The 18,394-nt window shown below is 49.5% G+C and overlaps 1 protein-coding gene across 1 annotated transcript; it reads left to right on the forward strand.

Annotated features, from left to right (window-relative positions):
• The first annotated feature begins 329 nt into the window (after positions 1 to 329).
• Positions 330 to 16,732, forward strand: ADPRM (ADP-ribose/CDP-alcohol diphosphatase, manganese dependent). The gene is made up of 4 exons (XM_077458530.1): positions 330 to 461; positions 5,721 to 6,332; positions 10,455 to 10,571; positions 14,474 to 16,732. Exons 2-4 carry the CDS (start codon positions 5,756 to 5,758, stop codon positions 14,767 to 14,769), a joined length of 990 nt encoding a protein of 329 aa, XP_077314656.1. The 5' UTR covers positions 330 to 461; positions 5,721 to 5,755; the 3' UTR covers positions 14,770 to 16,732.
• Positions 16,733 to 18,394: the final 1,662 nt, after the last annotated feature.

Consider the following 18,394-nt stretch of genomic DNA (forward strand, 5'->3'; position numbering starts at 1 on the left):
TGCGCACGGGAGCCGACACATGCGGCAGCTCCGTCGCTGAGAATGCCGCGCTCATTTGCGCCTGCGCACCGCTGTCTACGGCGCATGCGCCGTAGACAGCGGTGTCCGTTTTCGGGCAAATATCTCCTAAACCATATAGGAGATATTGCTTGGACCTACAGGTAAGCCTTAATCTAGGCTTACCTGTAGGTCAAAGTGGTTTGTAAGGGTTTACAACCACTTTAACTGAATAAGCTGAAGTTAGAATCTGATTGGCTCTCATGGACTGACAGGTGCCGAGGAGGAGGTGACCCTTCCGTGCTTGTCCCAGCCTGCTGTATCAGTGACGGGGGAGGGGCTCAGATTAGCGTCACGTGGCTGCTGGGAGTGCTGCGACTCCACTTCCCTATAAGAAGATGCAGGGAGTGAGTGACTGTCCGCTCTCCTGCCGTAATGTGACCTGACGTCAGCCGGCATGGCGGGTAAGACAGAGCGTTGTGCCGCTGTGTTATGTAATGCCACCTTCGCCGTTTAACCCTCTCCTGCCAGTGTTCTGTCAAGAATAGTGCTCGGGATGTACTGCGCATGCGCCGGACGAAACAGAACAACAGCTGATCGGCAAATCGGCTAGGCTGACGTAACCATGGCGCATGCGCACATCGTAGGACGTATCTCTCAATGGAAGATAGCATTTCACAGACACAATTTAAACCAATACAAACAGCAGATTGTGCATCGCTGCTGCTGGAGGGCGGCTTGTGGCCCTGTTCAAGAGCTGTTGCAAGCCGCCCTTTCACACATACAAAACTGGCCGTACAACACGGCAAACCCGCCCCGCAACACGGCAAACCCACCCCCCAAACACGGAAAACCCGCCCCGCAACACGGCAAACCCACCCCCCAAACACGGCAAACCCGCCCCGCAACACGGCAAACCCGCCCCCCAAACACGGAAAACCCGCCCCGCAACACTGCAAACCCGCCCCCCAAACACGGCAAACCCGCCCCGCAACACGGCAAACCCGCACCGCAGCACGGCAAACCCGCACCGCAGCACGGCAAACCCGCCCCCCAAACACGGAAAACCCGCCCCCCAAACACGGCAAACCCGCCCCGCAACACAATAAACCCCACCCCCCCAACCCGCAACACGGCAAGCCCGCCCCGCAACACGGCAAACCCGTCCCGCAACACAACAAACCCACCCCACAACAAGGCAAACCCGCCCCCCAAACACGGCAAACCCGCCCCGCAACAAAACAAAATCGCCCCACAACAAGGCAAACCCACCCCGCAACAAGGCAAACCCGCGCCGCAATACAGCAAACCCACCCCCGCAACACGGCAAACCCGCCCCCGCAACATGGCAAACCCGCCCCCGCAACATGGCAAACCCGCCCCCGCAACATGGCAAACCCGCCCCCCAAACACGGCAAACCCGCCCCGCAACACGGCAAACCTGCCCCCCAAACACGGCAAATCCGTCCCGCTGCACAACAAACCCACCCCGCAACACGGCAAACCCGCCCCCGCAACACGGCAAACCCGCCCCCCCAAACACGGCAAACCCGCCCCGCAACACAGCAAACCCGCCCCCACAACACGGCAAAGCCGCCCGCAACACAACAAAATCGCCCCGCAACACGGCAAACCCGTCCCGCAACACAACAAACCCACCCCACAACAAGGCAAACCCGCCCCCCAAACACGGCAAACCCGCCCCACAACAAAACAAAATCGCCCCACAACAAGGCAAACCCACCCCGTAACAAGGCAAACCCGCGCCGCAACACGGCAAACCCGCCCCCGCAACACGGCAAACCCGCCCCCGCAACACGGCAAACCCGCCCCCCAAACACGGCAAACCCGCCCCCCAAACGCGGCAAACCCACCCCGCAACACGCAAACCTGCCCCCCAAACACGGCAAATCCGTCCCGCTGCAAAACAAATCCACCCCGCAAAACGGCAAACCCGCCCCCCAAACACGGCAAACCCGCCCTGCAACACAGCAAACCCGCCCCCGCAACACGGCAAACCCGCCCGCAACACAACAAAATCGCCCCGCAACACGGCAAACCCGCCCCGCAACATAACAAAATCGCCCCACAACAAGGCAAACCCACCCTGCAACAAGGCAAACCCGCGCTGCAACAAGGTAAACCCGCGCCGCAATACAGCAAACCCACCCCCACAACACGGCAAACCCACCCCCGCAACATGGCAAACCCGCTCCCCAAACACGGCAAACCCGCCCTGCAACACAACAAAATTGCCCCACAACAAGGCATACCCACCCCGCAACAAGGCAAACCCGCGCTGCAACAAGGTAAACCCGCGCTGCAATACAGCAAACCCGCCCCCGCAACACGGCAAACCCGCCCCCGCAACACGGCAAACCCGCCCCCGCAACATGGCAAACCCTGCCCCCCAAACACGGCAAAGCTGCCCCGCAACACGGCAAACCTGCCCCCCAAACATGGCAAATCCATCCCGCTGCACAACAAACCCACCCCACAACACGGCAAACCCGCCCCCGCAACACGGCAAACCCGCCCCGCAACACGGCAAGCCCGCCCCCCAAACACAGCAAACCCGCCCGCAACACGGCAAGCCCGCCCCCCCAAACACGGCAAACCCACCCCGCAACACGGCAAACCCACCCCCCAAACACGGCAAACCCACCCCGCAACACGGCCAACCCACCCCGCAACACGGCCAACCCGCCCCCGCAACACGGCAAACCCGCCCCCGCAACACGGCAAACCCGCCTCCGCAACACGGCAAACCCGCCTCCGCAACACGGCAAACCCGCTTCCGCAACACGGCAAACTCGCCCCGCAACACAACAAAATCGCCCCGCAACACGACAAACCCGCCCCGCAACATAACAAAATCGCCCCACAACAAGGCAAACCCGCCCCGCAACACGGCAAACTCACCCCGCAACAAGGCAAACCCGTGCTGCAACAAGGTAAACCCGCGCCGCAATACAACAAACCCGCCACCGCAACACGGCAATCCCGCCCCGCAACACGGCAAACCCGCCCCCCAAACACTGCAAATCCGTCCCGCTGCACAACAAACCCGCCCCCGCAACACGGCAAACCCACCCCCGCAACACGGCAAACCCGCCCCCGCAACACGGCAAGCCCGCCCCCCAAACACGGCAAACCCGCTTCCGCAACACGGCAAACTCGCCCCGCAACACAACAAAATCGCCCCGCAACACGACAAACCCGCCCCGCAACATAACAAAATCGCCCCACAACAAGGCAAACCCGCCCCGCAACACGGCAAACTCACCCCGCAACAAGGCAAACCCGTGCTGCAACAAGGTAAACCCGCGCCGCAATACAACAAACCCGCCACCGCAACACGGCAATCCCGCCCCGCAACACGGCAAACCCGCCCCCCAAACACTGCAAATCCGTCCCGCTGCACAACAAACCCGCCCCCGCAACACGGCAAACCCACCCCCGCAACACGGCAAACCCGCCCCCGCAACACGGCAAACCCGCTTCCGCAACACGGCAAACCCGCCCCGCAACACAACAAAATCGCCCCGCAACACGACAAACCCGCCCCGCAACATAACAAAATCGCCCCACAACAAGGCAAACCCGCCCCGCAACACGGCAAACTCACCCCGCAACAAGGCAATCAGCTCAGGGTGCAAACTCTGGCATCCTTACTAAGGGAATCAGGAAGTGAGGCCTTGTGGCTTCACACCCTGTTTCCTACTGCGCATGCGCAAGTCATGTGGCGCTTTCTGAATGGTCCTGTTGTCTTCTGGGACACACACAGATCTCAGAAGGGGACGGGGGGGAAGGAGGAGGGTACAAAAAAACGCAGAAGTGATGTACCTCCCGAAGAACACTAGCAAAGAGGTATGAAAAAGAAAAAAAATATATCCAAAAACAATTTTTGCCTGGAACTCCGCTTTAAGCTTTGACAATAAAACCTGGAAGCTGATTGGTTTCTCTGCAGCGCTCCACCAGATTTTGCACTTTCCAGTTTTACTAAATCTCCCCCTCTGTGCGTTGTTGTCGTGCTCTTTAGGGGCTCGTTCACATCGGGTGCGTTCATAACACAGGCTCAACGAAAGGATACCGAGAAAATTATTGTTTTCTGTGCTCTCTGTTCACACTATAAATGTGGGCGGATCCACAGTACAGTGCAGCCTTGGATTAGGAGCATAATCTGTTCCAGGAGAATGCTTGTAATCCAAAGCACTCGCATTCCAAAGCGAGTTTCCCCATAGAAGTCAATGGAAAAGAAGATAAGTCGTTCCACGTTGACTTCTATTTTATGCAGTACCACATTTGGCCAGAGGTGGGGGAGGGGCACCGGAGAGACTCAGAAATGCTCGGAGAGGTTCGGAAACACTCAGGAACAGAGTATTTCCATAGTTGCCAACCCCAAATTTCCTGGGAAATTCGGTTATTCATGATTTTCGCCACCGGCCTCTAGAGGTCTGCGACTGGCGGAGACAATGTCAAGAAGACTAAAAGTAGGCTTGGCGCTTGAGAGGGGATAAGATTTCAATATACATATACCGTACTGGTGACCCCACAATATATAAATACTGTACTGGTGACCCCACAATAGGGAGAAAACTTTTCCGCGAAAGGGAGTTTAATAAGACTCGCGGCCACTCATTAAAATTAGAAGAAAAGAGGTTTAACCTTAAACTATGTAGAGGGTTCTTTACTGTAAGAGCAGTAAGGATGTGGAATTCCCTTCCACAGGCAATGGTCTCAGCGGGGAGCATCGATAGTTTCAAAATACGATTAGATAGGCACCTGATCGACCGCAACATACAGGATATACAATGTAATAATGACATATGATCACACCCATAGGTTGGACTTGTGTCTTTTCAACCTCACCTACTATGTAAGTAGCTGCTTTGCTGCATTGTAAACACAGGGGGTTGCTTGTTCAGCATGAGACACTGCATTTACTCAATGAAGGCAGTGACCTCTTGATCCCACCTCGTCCAATTAGAGAATGCTTTACATTTATTTAGAAAAGTGTTTCCTGAATGGCAGCTGTGCCAAGCGGGCGACCTCCTGTATTCATATAAATCAGCTGTGTTGCGCTAATCATTAAATATATCAGTGATTTCCAATAACTGCCAAAGATAAGAAAATATCCCAATGTCAATTAATATACAAATCCACAATGTGTGTGAATAAGTAGGAAACTTCCAACCAAAAATCTTGTGCCACGATAGACCAGGAACCTCCATCACTTACAAACATCAACAGGGTGATTGCACATTAAAAGTTCAACTCTGACTGGCATACAAACAAGCTTCTGGGTCACTTCCAGTAGCGTGCTATGTCAGCATGTAGCGTCTTCCTACGTGTTTTGTCATACGTCACTTCTTCCGGGTATTGGGAGCTCTTCATGGGGCTCCTCTATTCACAATCCTGCAGGGCAACCACACAACATGAGACTCGGAAGAAAGTGGAGGTAAAAGGAATAGGGGGGCCTACTACAGTGATTTCCATCTTATAAAGGGATTCCAAAGGTATGGAATAAGCATAGTTACATTAGTCCAAGCTGGCCCAATGTAAACATTTTGTAAAAATTGCCATACCTAAACTTCAGCTTGAATTCTTCCCATGTTTATCGGAAACTAGAAAAAAAAAAGTTTGGCTGGAGTTGGGCTTTATTTTTGGTTATCAAAGCTCTTGTTCAATGTCAGAAACGTAATTCATTTTTTTGTCTTTAGGGGCAGAAATGCTTAAATAACAAGAAAATAACCAAATGGATGAAACTCAGGAGCCGTTGTTCACCTTTGGGGTTATCGCTGACATCCAATATGCAGACAAGGATGATGGGTATAATTACGTGCAGACGAGGATGAGGTATTACCGGAGCAGCTTGTCTTTACTACAAGATGCTACACAAGAATGGGCCTCCGAAAGTGCCCAGGCGGCCTTCATCATCCAGCTTGGTGACATCATTGATGGCTTTAATGTCCCCCTGAAGGCATCGGAGTCGTCTCTGACAAAAGTTCTGGCAGTGTTTGAAAAGCTGAAGATCCCTGTCCACCATATTTGGGGCAACCACGAATTCTACAACTTCAGCAGGAAGCAGCTGATGGAGTCAAAACTGAACAGCATGCAGCTGGGGGAAACCCAGGTTATATCTCCGGAGGACCGCGATGACCCGGAGTCATTTTACGCTTATCATTTCAGTCCTTTCTCCAAATTTCGGATACTCCTGATTGACTCTTATGACTTAAGCGTCATCGGAAGAGAGTCGTCAAGCCACAAGTATGTAAAGTCCTTAAAAGTTCTGAAGCAGAAGAATAAAAATGCAGATTTGAACAGTCCTACAGGTAAACGAAGGACATCTATAAAATAATTTCATCAGAAATATATATGTAGCGGTGTAGTTGCCACTAGTAACAAACATCCGCCAAATCGCCCCACTGCAGACTCCCATACATCACTTGCAGAGGCAATGAATGGTCTTTTGCTGGTTTTGTTTATTTGGGGGGGGTACAACTTGGTGGGGAATAGGGTATATGGGATGCCCATAGAATGATTGACTTCTGTCATCATATTTAACCACTAGGCGTCCACGCTATAGCGGAAAGACGGCACGGACGCCAATTGCCAGGAGGATGTCCCTGGACGTCCTCCTGTTTACTTCCGCGATGCGCGCTCCCGTGAACGCGCATGGGGGAAATTCCCTGGACACGGCCAGTCACAGATTGCTGTAAATGGCGGCCGTTTACAGCGCGATCGGCATGTGAGGAGGGAGAGATGAACTGCTGCAGCGGCATTGAGTAAAAAAAAAAAACACGAAAATAAAGTGCTCACAATGTCACTGCCATCTGTCCCCACTGCCACCTGTCCCCAGTGCCATGTATCAGTGTCATCTGTCATCAGTGCCATGTATCAGTGTCATCTGTCATCAGTGACATGAATCAGTGTCATCTTTCATCAGTGCCACGTATTACTGCCCTCTGCTATCAGGGCCACATATTAGTGCCATCTGTCATCAGTGCCACGTGTCATCAGTGCCACATATTAGTGTCATGAGTGTCACGTGTCATCTGTCGTCAGTGTCACATGTCATTGTCCTGGTGCTCCAGGGCCTTCAAAAGTGTAATAGGTAGTCAACAAGTTAGATGTGTAATTTATGCACCTAGAACACGTGACGGTGCTCCCTGCATGTTGGGCCTCTCTATGTGGCCAGGCTGTGGAAAAGTCTCACACATGTGGTATCATAATACTCAGGAGGAGTAGCAGAATGTATTTTGGGGTGTCATTTGTGGTATACACATGCCATGTGAGATAAATAACCTATTACAATGACAATTTAGTGGGAAAAAAAATCTTAATTTTGCAAAGAATTGTGGGAAAAAATGACAACATCAAAAACCTCACCATGCCGCTTACTAAATACCTTGGAATGTCTACTTTCCAAAAAGGGGTAATTTGGGGGGTATTTGTACTTTCCTGACTTGTTTGGGTTGTAAGAACTGAGATCGGCCACCAGTACATCAGATGTGATCATTTTTTTATGATTTGCACCTCAACTTGTAGACTCTCTAAATTTCACAAAGACCAAATAATATCCACTAATTTGGGTTATTTTTACCAAATATATGTAGCAGTATAAATTGTGGCCAAAATTTATGAAGAAAAATAAATAATTTGCAAAATTTTATCACAGAAACAAAGAAAAATGCATTTTTTTTTCAAAATTTTCTGTGTTTTTTTCATTTATACCACAAAAAATAAATAACCCAGAGGTGATCAAATACCACCAGAAGAAAGCTCTATTTGTGGGAAAAAAGGATAAAAAATTAATTTGGGTACAGTGTTGCATGGCTGAGTAATTGTCATTCAAAATGTGAGAGCACTGAAAGCTGAAAATTGGTCTGGTCATGAGGGGGTTTAAGTGCCCGGGAGGCAAGTGGTTAACAGGTTGTAAAAAGTTAACACATTGTTAGAGCATTTTCTGTGACTATGATCTTTTTCCTGCATCATCATGCAGACTGTTGCTCCTCCTCTGCTTATTAATTCCAGGCATTCCCCATCCGGTACCGTGTAAGGGATGAGGACATTACTCTTGACCGTGTAAGGGTGATGTTCCCAGAACTCCTCTCTTCCTGCACAAATCTTATCAGCACTCATTTCCATCTGCACAAATCATATCCTGAAATAAAATGATGACACATCCTCTTCTGTATGAAAGGAAGGACCCACTCTGAATAAGTCCTTTAGCTGTCTCTTATTGCTTGCTGTTACTAGGCCAGAGGCCTGTAGCACCTCTCCCTGGAGGCCTAGTAGTTTGAAAGCAGATTGCTGGATAGTGGACTACTGTTCCCAGCCAGCCCATCTTGCAAATCCTTTGCCCTCAGGCCACATCGATTTGACACATAACCCTCTCATCTGGTCCAGGACTCCCCATCATTGACCGTGTAATGATGAAGACTTTGCTAATGACCATGTAGAAGCAAAGTTCCCTCACAGCCTTCCTGGCACATCCAGCCCTCCACTGTGGTAACACTCACCAACCATTCTCTGCCCTGAGTCCTTGATGGAGAACTTGAACGGACCATACCTTCCGACAGCTTCACCTGCCCCTCTGCTTCAGGTGTTCTTTATCGATGACCGTGTGATGATAAAGACATTGCCAATGACCGTGTAAAGGCAAAGTTCCCTTACAGTTCTCCCTGGGCCTCCTCCTGCAATCAGCACATCCCCCCAGATGGGGGCGCCCTCCTGCTGCTGTCTAGTATTCCATCCTCCACTTCACTCAGCCAACTACACCCCCCAGTGGCATATTACCTCAGCTTATGTAGGAAGCCTGCCCCCTGCCAATAACAATGACGAGTCGAGTTAGCTACAAAGAAAAAGTAAAATTAACATTTTAATATATAATGCTTTCATTGCTACATTTACCAACCTTTTAACCTCTAGAACAGTGGTTCTCAACTGCCAGGCTGTGACTCACTGCTTGGCCTCAGCCTCCATCCTCTCGACCTACCAGCTAGCTGCAGATACCCCAACCTCCCACAATGCCTTCCAGCTTCTATAGGGCCCTGCGACCTCCCAAAGTGGCCTGAAGTGCCCCTCAACCTCTCATAGTATCCCCAGGCCCCCTAAGAGCCCTTAGTCCTTACAGTGCCCACCAACCTCCCATAATGCCCTCTCAGCCCCCTGAAGTTGCCTCCTAGATTTCTGCAGGACCTCCAGCCGCATAGGGCCTCCAACAGTGTCCCATGATGTCCCTTCAAAACCCCTAGCCTCCTGGAGAGACCCCAAGCCCCCACTGTTTCCCCCAGTGCTGTCCAGAAACCTCATACCCTATGGCCTCTAAACAAAAGAACTTGCTGCTCCAGGTGAGACACAAAGCCTAATGATATCACAGGTGCCCGCCTCGGCTCGCCTCCGTATATGATCAGCACTGAAGAAATGGCTGCACTCCAAGATCCAGCAAAATTCTTTAATAAACGAACATCCCAAGTGTTACAGACAGTTCAAATGGTAGATGCATTTCACACACTAACAGGTGCGCTTATTCATTCATTCATTCATCAAATGGCCATTCCCTATGGGCCTCTAGCTTTCTGAAAAACCTCTAGCCCCCATAGGGCCTCCGATGCTGTCCCACATTGTCCCTTAAAAAACCCTAGCCTCCTGGAGAGACCCCAAGCCCCTAACGTTTCCCCCAGTGCTGTCCAGAAACTGTATTCCCCTAATGGCCCCTAGAGTTCTGTGTGTGATTGGACACAGCTAAATTCAGCTGCCAAACTCCTGCTGTGTTTAATCACTGCACGGGTCAGGCAGGGGGCCTGAAAGGACCAGGAAGAAGAGTCCATACACAGTGGTGGCTGGTGGTTTTTGTTTTTGGGGGGGGGGGGGCAGCAAACAACCATTCCTCGGTCAGTTGGTCAGCAGCACCAATTCCCCCCCCTCCATCGACACTTGCCCCATCTTGTTTGGCAGGTGGCAGGCTCCTACGGGCGGGGGGCAGTGGCTCCTTTGTCCTCACCTTCTTCTCCTAGGCATCCAATATGATTGCCTGTCCTTTCAGCCAATCGGGTGATGGGACCCACTTCCTGATAGCCTGAAAGGAGGATCAGTGTGGCGACAGTGAATATTTATTCGCTATCGTCACACAATTGGGTGGGCTCAGGGTGCATTGCTCTGCTCCACAAGCCCACCCTTTTTTTGAAGCCCATTAGAGCCTCTGGCTCTAATCCCATGCTTCAAACCGCCCCCCCCCCCATTTGGATGGAATCCATGCATCCTTCATGTAGATCTGGGGGCCGGACGCATTGACTGAGGGGGTGTCGCCCATGTGCCCCTAATGGATGGGCCGCCACGTTCAGTACATGTACCTGATTGTACTTGCCATCCACATGCAGTATATTTACTGTCAGCGGTCAGCAGGTGGTTTAAGTAGAAGTATTTTAATATCTCGCTTTGTGTCATTGCAGGTCTTGATGATCCCCAATTTGTGCAGTTTAATGGAGGAATCAGCAGCGCTCAGTTAAACTGGATTGATGGCATTCTCCAATCTTCAGATAAAAATGGAGAAAAAGTGATGGTGGCAGGTACGATTTTAAATAGTTTTATCCAGTGAAAATTGTCTGGGGGTAACAATCTTCCCAACCTTATCAGATAAGAAACGTTTAGGATGACTTCATACTTATTTGTATTTTTTCTTATATATATATAATGTTTGGGAGTTCTGAGTAATTTTATAGCAACAAAAATAATGACTTTTTACGTGTAGGGGAGCAGTGTCAGAATTGGCCTGGGTGGCAAGGGGTTGATGAGCGTTATCACAATTCAAGGTAATGCATGGCATTCTCTGTGTTGCCATTCATTCAGAATGACACCACAATGCACAGTACAGGAAGTGCCGACGGACTCGCAATGCAGCACATATACTGTGGTGAAGTGCGTTAAAACAAAAGTGCAGGTCTAATTATGTTACATTTTCAAGAACCCGTTTTACATGAATAGGCTGCCATGAAGACATGAAGAAAGTCAACATATGTTGGTGGAGATCAATAGTACATAAATCATGGCACGCTCCTTAAAATCCCAACGCGTTTCAGGAAGACTTAAATCCCTTCTTCAGGGACTTTCCAGGAGGGGGTCACAAACTATTATATTTTAAAACAGAAGAAGGCAGTTGGCAGATAAGGAGCAAGCAAGATACAGAGACAGTGGTATATCATCACAATATGCCACAAAGTGGAATCGCCCCGAGTGTCCCAGACCCCACCTCCTTCAGCCAAGGCCATAAACCATCACAATATAATTGAATGGGTAAGATAGCGTAGGCCGCTGAAAATCCTGCAGTCTATATAATCATAGGAAGATAAGCTAATGGCTACTGTAAGAGTCCATGCGGAGAATTACAAACTAGATTATGAATATATTTATATAATATTTATGTATGTAAATGTATTCTATATAAACAAAAAGACCAACAATTTTGAAAAAAAAAAAAAAAAAATATTTTTTACTTTCTGTTATAAAACATATCCAATCAAAAAATGTAAAAAAATCTAATTTCTTAATAAATTTAGGCCAAAATGTATTCTGAAAGATGTCTGGTAAAAAAATCCCAATAAGTTTATATTAATTGGTTTGCGTAAAAGTTGATGCATCTACAAACTATGGGATATATACTGGATTTTTTTTTTAGATACTACTAATGGCGGTAATCAGCGACTTATAATGGGACTGTGATAGTGCAGCGGACAATCTGACACTAACTGACACTTTGTGGGAACTTAAAGAGGAAGTAAACCCTTCCAAACAACTTGGACCTACAGGTAAGCCTAGATTAAGGCTTACCTGTAGGTCCAAGCAATATCTCCTAAACCTATATGGTTTAGGAGATATTTGCCCGAAAATGGGCACCGCTGTCTACGACGCATGCGCCGTAGACAGCGGCGCGCAGGCGCACTAAATGCGGCAAATCCATGAATGGATTTGCCAAATTTGTCGACTCCCATGCGCATGCGCGGGAGTGACGTCATCGCGGCTTCGCCGAGTGGCAGCGGCGGAGCTGCGAGACGCGACTCCCGTGCGCATGCGCGGGAGTGACGTCATCGCGGCTTCGCCGCTGTGATTCGTCGGAGCTGCGAGACGCCACCAGCAACATGGATGCGGCGGACTACAGGGATCAGCGGCGACTTCGCTGGCTCCTGTGTCAGGTAAGTGACACATAATGAGCTACTATGCGATGCATAGTAGTCCATTATGCTTTACCTTTGCAGGGAAAAAAAGAGGAAGTAAACCCATCAGGGTTTACTTCCTCTTTAATAACTAACATCTTTAGTGACACTAATACAGTGATCAGTGCTAATAATATACACTGTCACTGTACTAATGACATTGGCTGGGAAGGAGTTAACATCTTTGCAGAGATAAGAAAGAAAGCGATCATTCCCTCTGTACAGAGCCCTGCTTGATTGTCAATGTGATGGGACACAGCTGATCAGCAGGTACCAGCTAAGAATCATTGGCCAGGATCTGCTGCCATACTCCCACTGTGTACATTCACAGGGGAGTAGGCGGGCAGGGGTGCGCACGTGCGGCCAAAACCTGGAGACAGGCAATGATGTATGTCACTGTGCCTGTAGGAGCTGCCCCATCATAGGATACAGTGCCGTGAAAAAGTATTCATACCCCTTGACATTTCCCATATTTTGTCATTTTACAACCAAAAACATAAATGTATTTTATTGGGATTTTATGTGATGGACCAACACAAAGTGGCACATAATTATGAAGTGGAAGGAAAATTATAAATGATACAAAATATGTAACAAGTGTGGGGGGAGGGGCATTTGTATTCAGCCGCCTTTATGCTGATACCCCTAACTAAAATATAGGGGAACCAATTGCTTATAGAAGTCACCTAATTATAGAGTCCACCTGTGTGTCATTTAATCTCAATATAAATACAGCTGTTCTGTGAAGCCCTCAGAGGTTTGTTAGAGAACCTCAGTGAACAAACTGCATCACGAAGGCCAATGAACACATCAGACAGGTCCAGATATAGTGACTGCAGGCTCCTGGGGAGATCAGATATAGTGAGTGCAGGCTCCTGGGGAGATCAGATATAGTGAGTGCAGGCTCCTGGAGGGTCCAGATATAGTGAATGCAGGCTCCTGTGGGGACCAGATATAGTGAATGCAGGGTCCTGGGGAGATCAGATATAGTGAATGCAGGCTCCTGGGGAGATCAGATATAGCGAATGCAGGCTCCTGGGGAGATCAGATATAGTGAGTGCAGGGTCCTGGGGAGATCAGATATAGTGAGTGCAGGGTCCTGGGGGGACCAGATATAGTGAGTGCAGGCTCTTGGGGGGGACCAGATATAGTGAGTGCAGGCTCTTGGGGGGACCAGATATAGTGAGTGCAGGCTCTTGGGGGGGGGGGGGGGACCAGATATAGTGAGTGCAGGCTCCTGGGAGATCTGATATAGTGAGTGCAGGCTCCTGGGGAAATCTGATATAGTGAGTGCAGGCTCCTGGGAAGATCAGATATAGTGAGTGCAGGCTCCTGGGGAAATCTGATATAGTGAGTGCAGGCTCCTGGGGAGATCAGATATAGTGAGTGCAGGCTCCTGGGAAGATCAGATATAGTGAGTGCAGGCTCCTGGGGAGATCAGATATAGTGAGTGCAGGCTCCTGGGGAGATCAGATATAGTGAGTGCAGGCTCCTGGGAAGATCAGATATAGTGAGTGCAGGCTCCTGGGGGGACAAGATATAGTGAATGCAGGCTCCTGGGGAGATCAGATATAGTGAGTGCAGGCTCCTGGGGAGATCAGATATAGTGAGTGCAGGCTCCTGGGGAGATCAGATATAGTGAGTGCAGGCTCCTGGGGAGATCAGATATAGTGAGTGCAGGCTCCTGGGGAGATCAGATATAGTGAGTGCAGGCTCCTGGGGGGACAAGATATAGTGAGTGCAGGCTCCTGGGTTAAATAACTATTTAATAACAAAACTAAGAACACTGCTTGAGATATTGTCAAAGGTGCCTAAAGAGTCCACAGTCGTGTAAGGACAGGCCACCGGTTTGTCAGGGACAGTGACTAGCGGTATGGGGAAAGGATAGGAACACGCCATCCTTCCTGGAATCCTCCCCATTTGGGCCCTGACCAGCCAATCCGAGACCTGCTCTGCCACACACCTCTGCTATGTCTGGTGAGTGTTCCTGGTTGGGTTGCTTACCACCAGTCTTGCTGTGAATTGTAATCTTAATAAAAGTTCTATTTCTGCAACTGGACTCTGAGTGTCTCCACATGTGAACCAGAGCTACCTTCTCTCCCCGTCCATTTCTACTGAAGAGTTGAGAATTATAAGAGAGCATCATGGGAAGGGTTTATAATAACGGAATACAGGAACCTGAAGGGACGCCTGACCATGTTATGCCTTTCCTTCAGCTAAATGTTTTTTGTCCATCTGAATCTCTTATTTCTATTTTGCAGGACATCTCCCGATCTACCCTCCCTCCACAGACCCCATATGTCTCACGTGGAACTACCTCGAGGTCCTGTCAATGTTACAGGCCCATCCTTCTGTGGTGGCCTATTTTGCTGGACATGACCACGACGGGGGTTACTGTCAAGACTCACATGGAATTCACCACATAACCTTCAACGGCATTATTGAAACGCCACCAGACAGCCAGGCCTTCGCCACCATGGAAATCTACCAGGACAGGATGGAGCTGAGGGGCCGAGGCCTCGTCCCACACAGAACTTTGATTTACAGAAACAGCTAGTATACCAGCCCCACGGAAACCCAAACAAGCTGCTGACAATCTCTTCTCAATCTCCTTTATAAAGAGATAATTCCTAAATGATTCATAAAACAGCCGATGTAAAAAAAAGAACATGATTTTGTCTAAAACAACCATAACATGCCCAGATGGTGACAATGTAATGAGAAAATCCAGAATATACACTATATTGTCAAAAGTATTGGGACACCTGCCTTTACACACACATCAACCTCCCAGTATTAGTCGGGAGGGTTCAATATTGAGTTGGCCGCCCTTTTCTGCTATAACAGTTTCACCTCTTCTGGGAAGGCCGTCCACAAGGTTTAGGAGGGTGTCTATGGGAATGTTTGACCATTCTTCCAGAAGAGCATTTGTGAGGTCAGGCACTGATGTTGGATGAGAAAGCCTGGCTCACAGTCTCTGCTCTAATTCATCCTAAAGGTGTTCTATCAGGTTGAGGTCAGGACTCTGTGCCAGCCAGGTAAGTTCCTCCACCCCAAACTCGCTCATCCATATTTCTATGGGCCTTGCTTTGGGCACTGGTCCAAATCAATTGGTGGAGAGGGGATTATGGTGGGGGGTTGTTTTTCAGGGGTTGGGTTGGCCCCTTAGTTCAAGTGAAGGGAACTCTTAAGGCATCAGCATACCAAGACATTTTGGACAATTTCATGCTCCCAACTTTGTGGGAACAGTTTGGGGACGCCCCTTCCTGTTCCAACATGACTGCCCACCAGTGCACAAAGCAAGGTCCATAAAGACATGGATGAACGAATGTTTGACCATTCTTCCAGAAGAGCATTTGTGAGGTCAGGCACTGATGTTGGATGAGAAGGCCTGGCTCGCAGTCTCCGCTCTAATTCATCCCAAAGGTGTTCTATTGGGTTGAGGTCAGGACTCTGTGCAGGCCAGTCAAGTTCCATCACCCCAATCTTGCTCACCATGTCTTTATGGACCTTGCTTTGTGCACTGGTGGGCAGTCATGTTGGAACAGGAAGGGGCAGTCCCCAAACTGTTCCCACAGAGTTGGGAGCATGAAATTATCCAAAATGTGTTGGTATGCTGACTTCCTTAAGAGTTCCCTTCACTGGAACTAAGGGGCCAAACCCAACCCCCCACCATGATCCCCCCTCCCCCTACACCATTATCCCCCTCCACCAAATGATTTGGACCAGTGCACAAAGCAAGGTTCATAAAGACATGGATGAGCGAGTTTGGGGTTTAGGAACTTGACTGGCCTGCACAGAGTCCTAACCTCAACCCTATAGAACACCTTTGGGATGAATTAGAGTGGAGACTGCGAGTCAGACCTTCTCATCCAACATCAGTGCCTGACCTCACAAATGCTCTTATGGAAGAATGGTCAAACATTCCCATAGACACCCTCCTAAACCTTGTGGACAGCCTTCCCAGAAGAGGTGAAGCTGTTATATCTGCAAAGGGCCAACTCAATATTGAACCCTCCGGACTGAGACTGGGATGTCATTAAAGGTCATGTGTGTGCGTAAAGGCAGGCGTCTCAATACTTGTGGTAATCTCGTGTATAAGAGAAGGCCTGAAGACTGTAGCTAGACCTGTACACCGACATTCCTGCTCTGGTCACATGCTGAGCAGAGAGTTCTGCACTGAAGAGACCACAAAGATCAGGAATGTCTCCGCTTTTTGCCCTTAGTGACCACCCTAGACGCCCCGATCCAGAGAGCTGCTTACACCTGTCCGCTCTCCCTGCAAATCTTTTTTATTATTTTTCCCATTTCTCAGACTGCTTTCTGTATAATAGTTTAATGATTGATTTAAATGCACCATAAACTCAGAATAATATCACCAGTTCTGTTCCCGGAGCTGCAAATGATTGTTACATTTTATCCAATGGAGCAATTCAGATCTCCATCCCAGATGAATGTATTTTCCTGAATATGATTAGAATTGTATATTAAAGACATTCTCTGGATGTGTGGTGTGTGGAGGACGGATTCTACTCCTATTTTTTTTAAAGTCATTCTGCATTTAAAATGGATACACAGTTCATCTCTAATCCAGTTTGTTTAGTGAAGGTGAAGCGGAGAGGATAGGAACGTGGGAGCTGCCACCAATTGTTAGGATTTTGGTGGTTCAGACTTCAGGCTTTCATTCTTGTTTGCTCGTCTTCATACACATGAATCAATTGTTGGCAGGGGATTGTCTGTTGACAGACTGTTGTCCTAAAATCTTACCGTTAGTATGCTCCTTTTAAGAGTTATTGTCCAATTTTCGACCAACAAATGTTGGGTGGCAGGCTAGTAAATTTTCGGATAACAGTTTGACGTCTGATTTTTGTATGGTCAATACACAAATCCATCACACAAAAGTCGAACGTACAAACACGCATTATCGGAATCAGTGCTCACCAAACACGACATTAGCAGAAGGGGCCCAAAGGGTGGCGCTCAAGAGCTGAAATTCCTCCTAATACGTCACTACATTCGTGTTTGTGGCACGATGATTGTGTAATGTTAGTATGCATGGCAAGATCCCGGCACACGGCCTGAAGACAAAAATCAGACGATCGGTTGGCCAACAATCGTACCGTGTGTACAAGACTTCAGATCAAGAAGGCAAAAAGTAGTTCACACTGCATCGCTGAATGCTTGTTTCTGGTAGTACACCTATCTATAGGTGTGCACATGGGGTGTGCCAGATGTGCTGGGCACACCCTAATCACCCCGTGTGGCATAGAGTCCTGACACCAATCTTTTCCCAACTGACACCGTCCTTTGCCCTACTGACCAAGTCCACTGCTCTACTGACACCGTTCTCTGCCCTACTGACACCATCCACTGCTCTACTGACACCGTCCACTGCCCTACTGACACCGCCCACTGCCCTACTGACACCATCCACTGCTCTACTGACACCGTCCACTGCCCTACTGACACCATCCACTGCTCTACTGACAGCGTCCACTGCTCTACTGACAGCGTCCACTGCTCTACTGACTTCGTCCGCTGCTCTACTGACACCGTCCGCTGCTCTACTGACACCACCCACTGCCCTGCTGACATGGTCCACTGCCCTACCGACACGGTCCACTGCCCTACCGACACGGTCCACTGCCCTACCGACACGGTTCACTGCCCTACCGACACGGTCCACTGCCCTACCGACACGGTCCACTGCCCTACTGACACCGTCCTCTGCCCTACTGACACAGTCCACTGCTCTACTGACACCGTCCTCTGCCCTACTGACACCGTCCACTGCACTACTGACACCATCCACTCCTGTACTGACAATGTCCTCTGCCCTACTGACACTGTCCCCTGCTCTACTGACACCATCCACTGCACTGCTGACACCTTCCGCTGCCCTACTGACACCATCCACTGCACTGCTGACACCTTCCTCTGCCCTACTGACACCTTCCTCTGCCCTGCTGACACCAACCACTCCTGTACTGACACCATCCTCTGCCCTACTGACACCGTCCTCTGCCCTGCTGACACCGTCCTTTGCCCTGCTGACACCGTCCACTGCACTGCTGACACCGTCCACTGCCCTGCTGACACCGTCCTTTGCCCTGCTGACACCGTCCACTGCACTGCTGACACCGTCCACTGCACTGCTGACACCGTCCACTGCACTGCTGACA

Source organism: Lithobates pipiens, unplaced genomic scaffold, assembly GCF_037356315.1.
Source record: "Lithobates pipiens isolate NorthernLeopardFrog02 unplaced genomic scaffold, aLitPip1_a1.2 Scaffold_28, whole genome shotgun sequence".
Taxonomy (NCBI): domain Eukaryota; kingdom Metazoa; phylum Chordata; class Amphibia; order Anura; family Ranidae; genus Lithobates; species Lithobates pipiens.

What these genes read in the sequence shown, in the direction of transcription:
- ADPRM (XM_077458530.1), top strand. Translation starts at nt 5,756, where the DNA reads ATGGATGAAACTCAGGAGCCGTTGTTCACCTTTGGGGTTATCGCTGAC. An exon ending in AGATTTGAACAGTCCTACAG is followed by an intron (nt 6,333 to 10,454) that starts GTAAACGAAGGA and finishes GTGTCATTGCAG; the next exon opens with GTCTTGATGATCCCCAATTT. An exon ending in AGAAAAAGTGATGGTGGCAG is followed by an intron (nt 10,572 to 14,473) that starts GTACGATTTTAA and finishes TCTATTTTGCAG; the next exon opens with GACATCTCCCGATCTACCCT.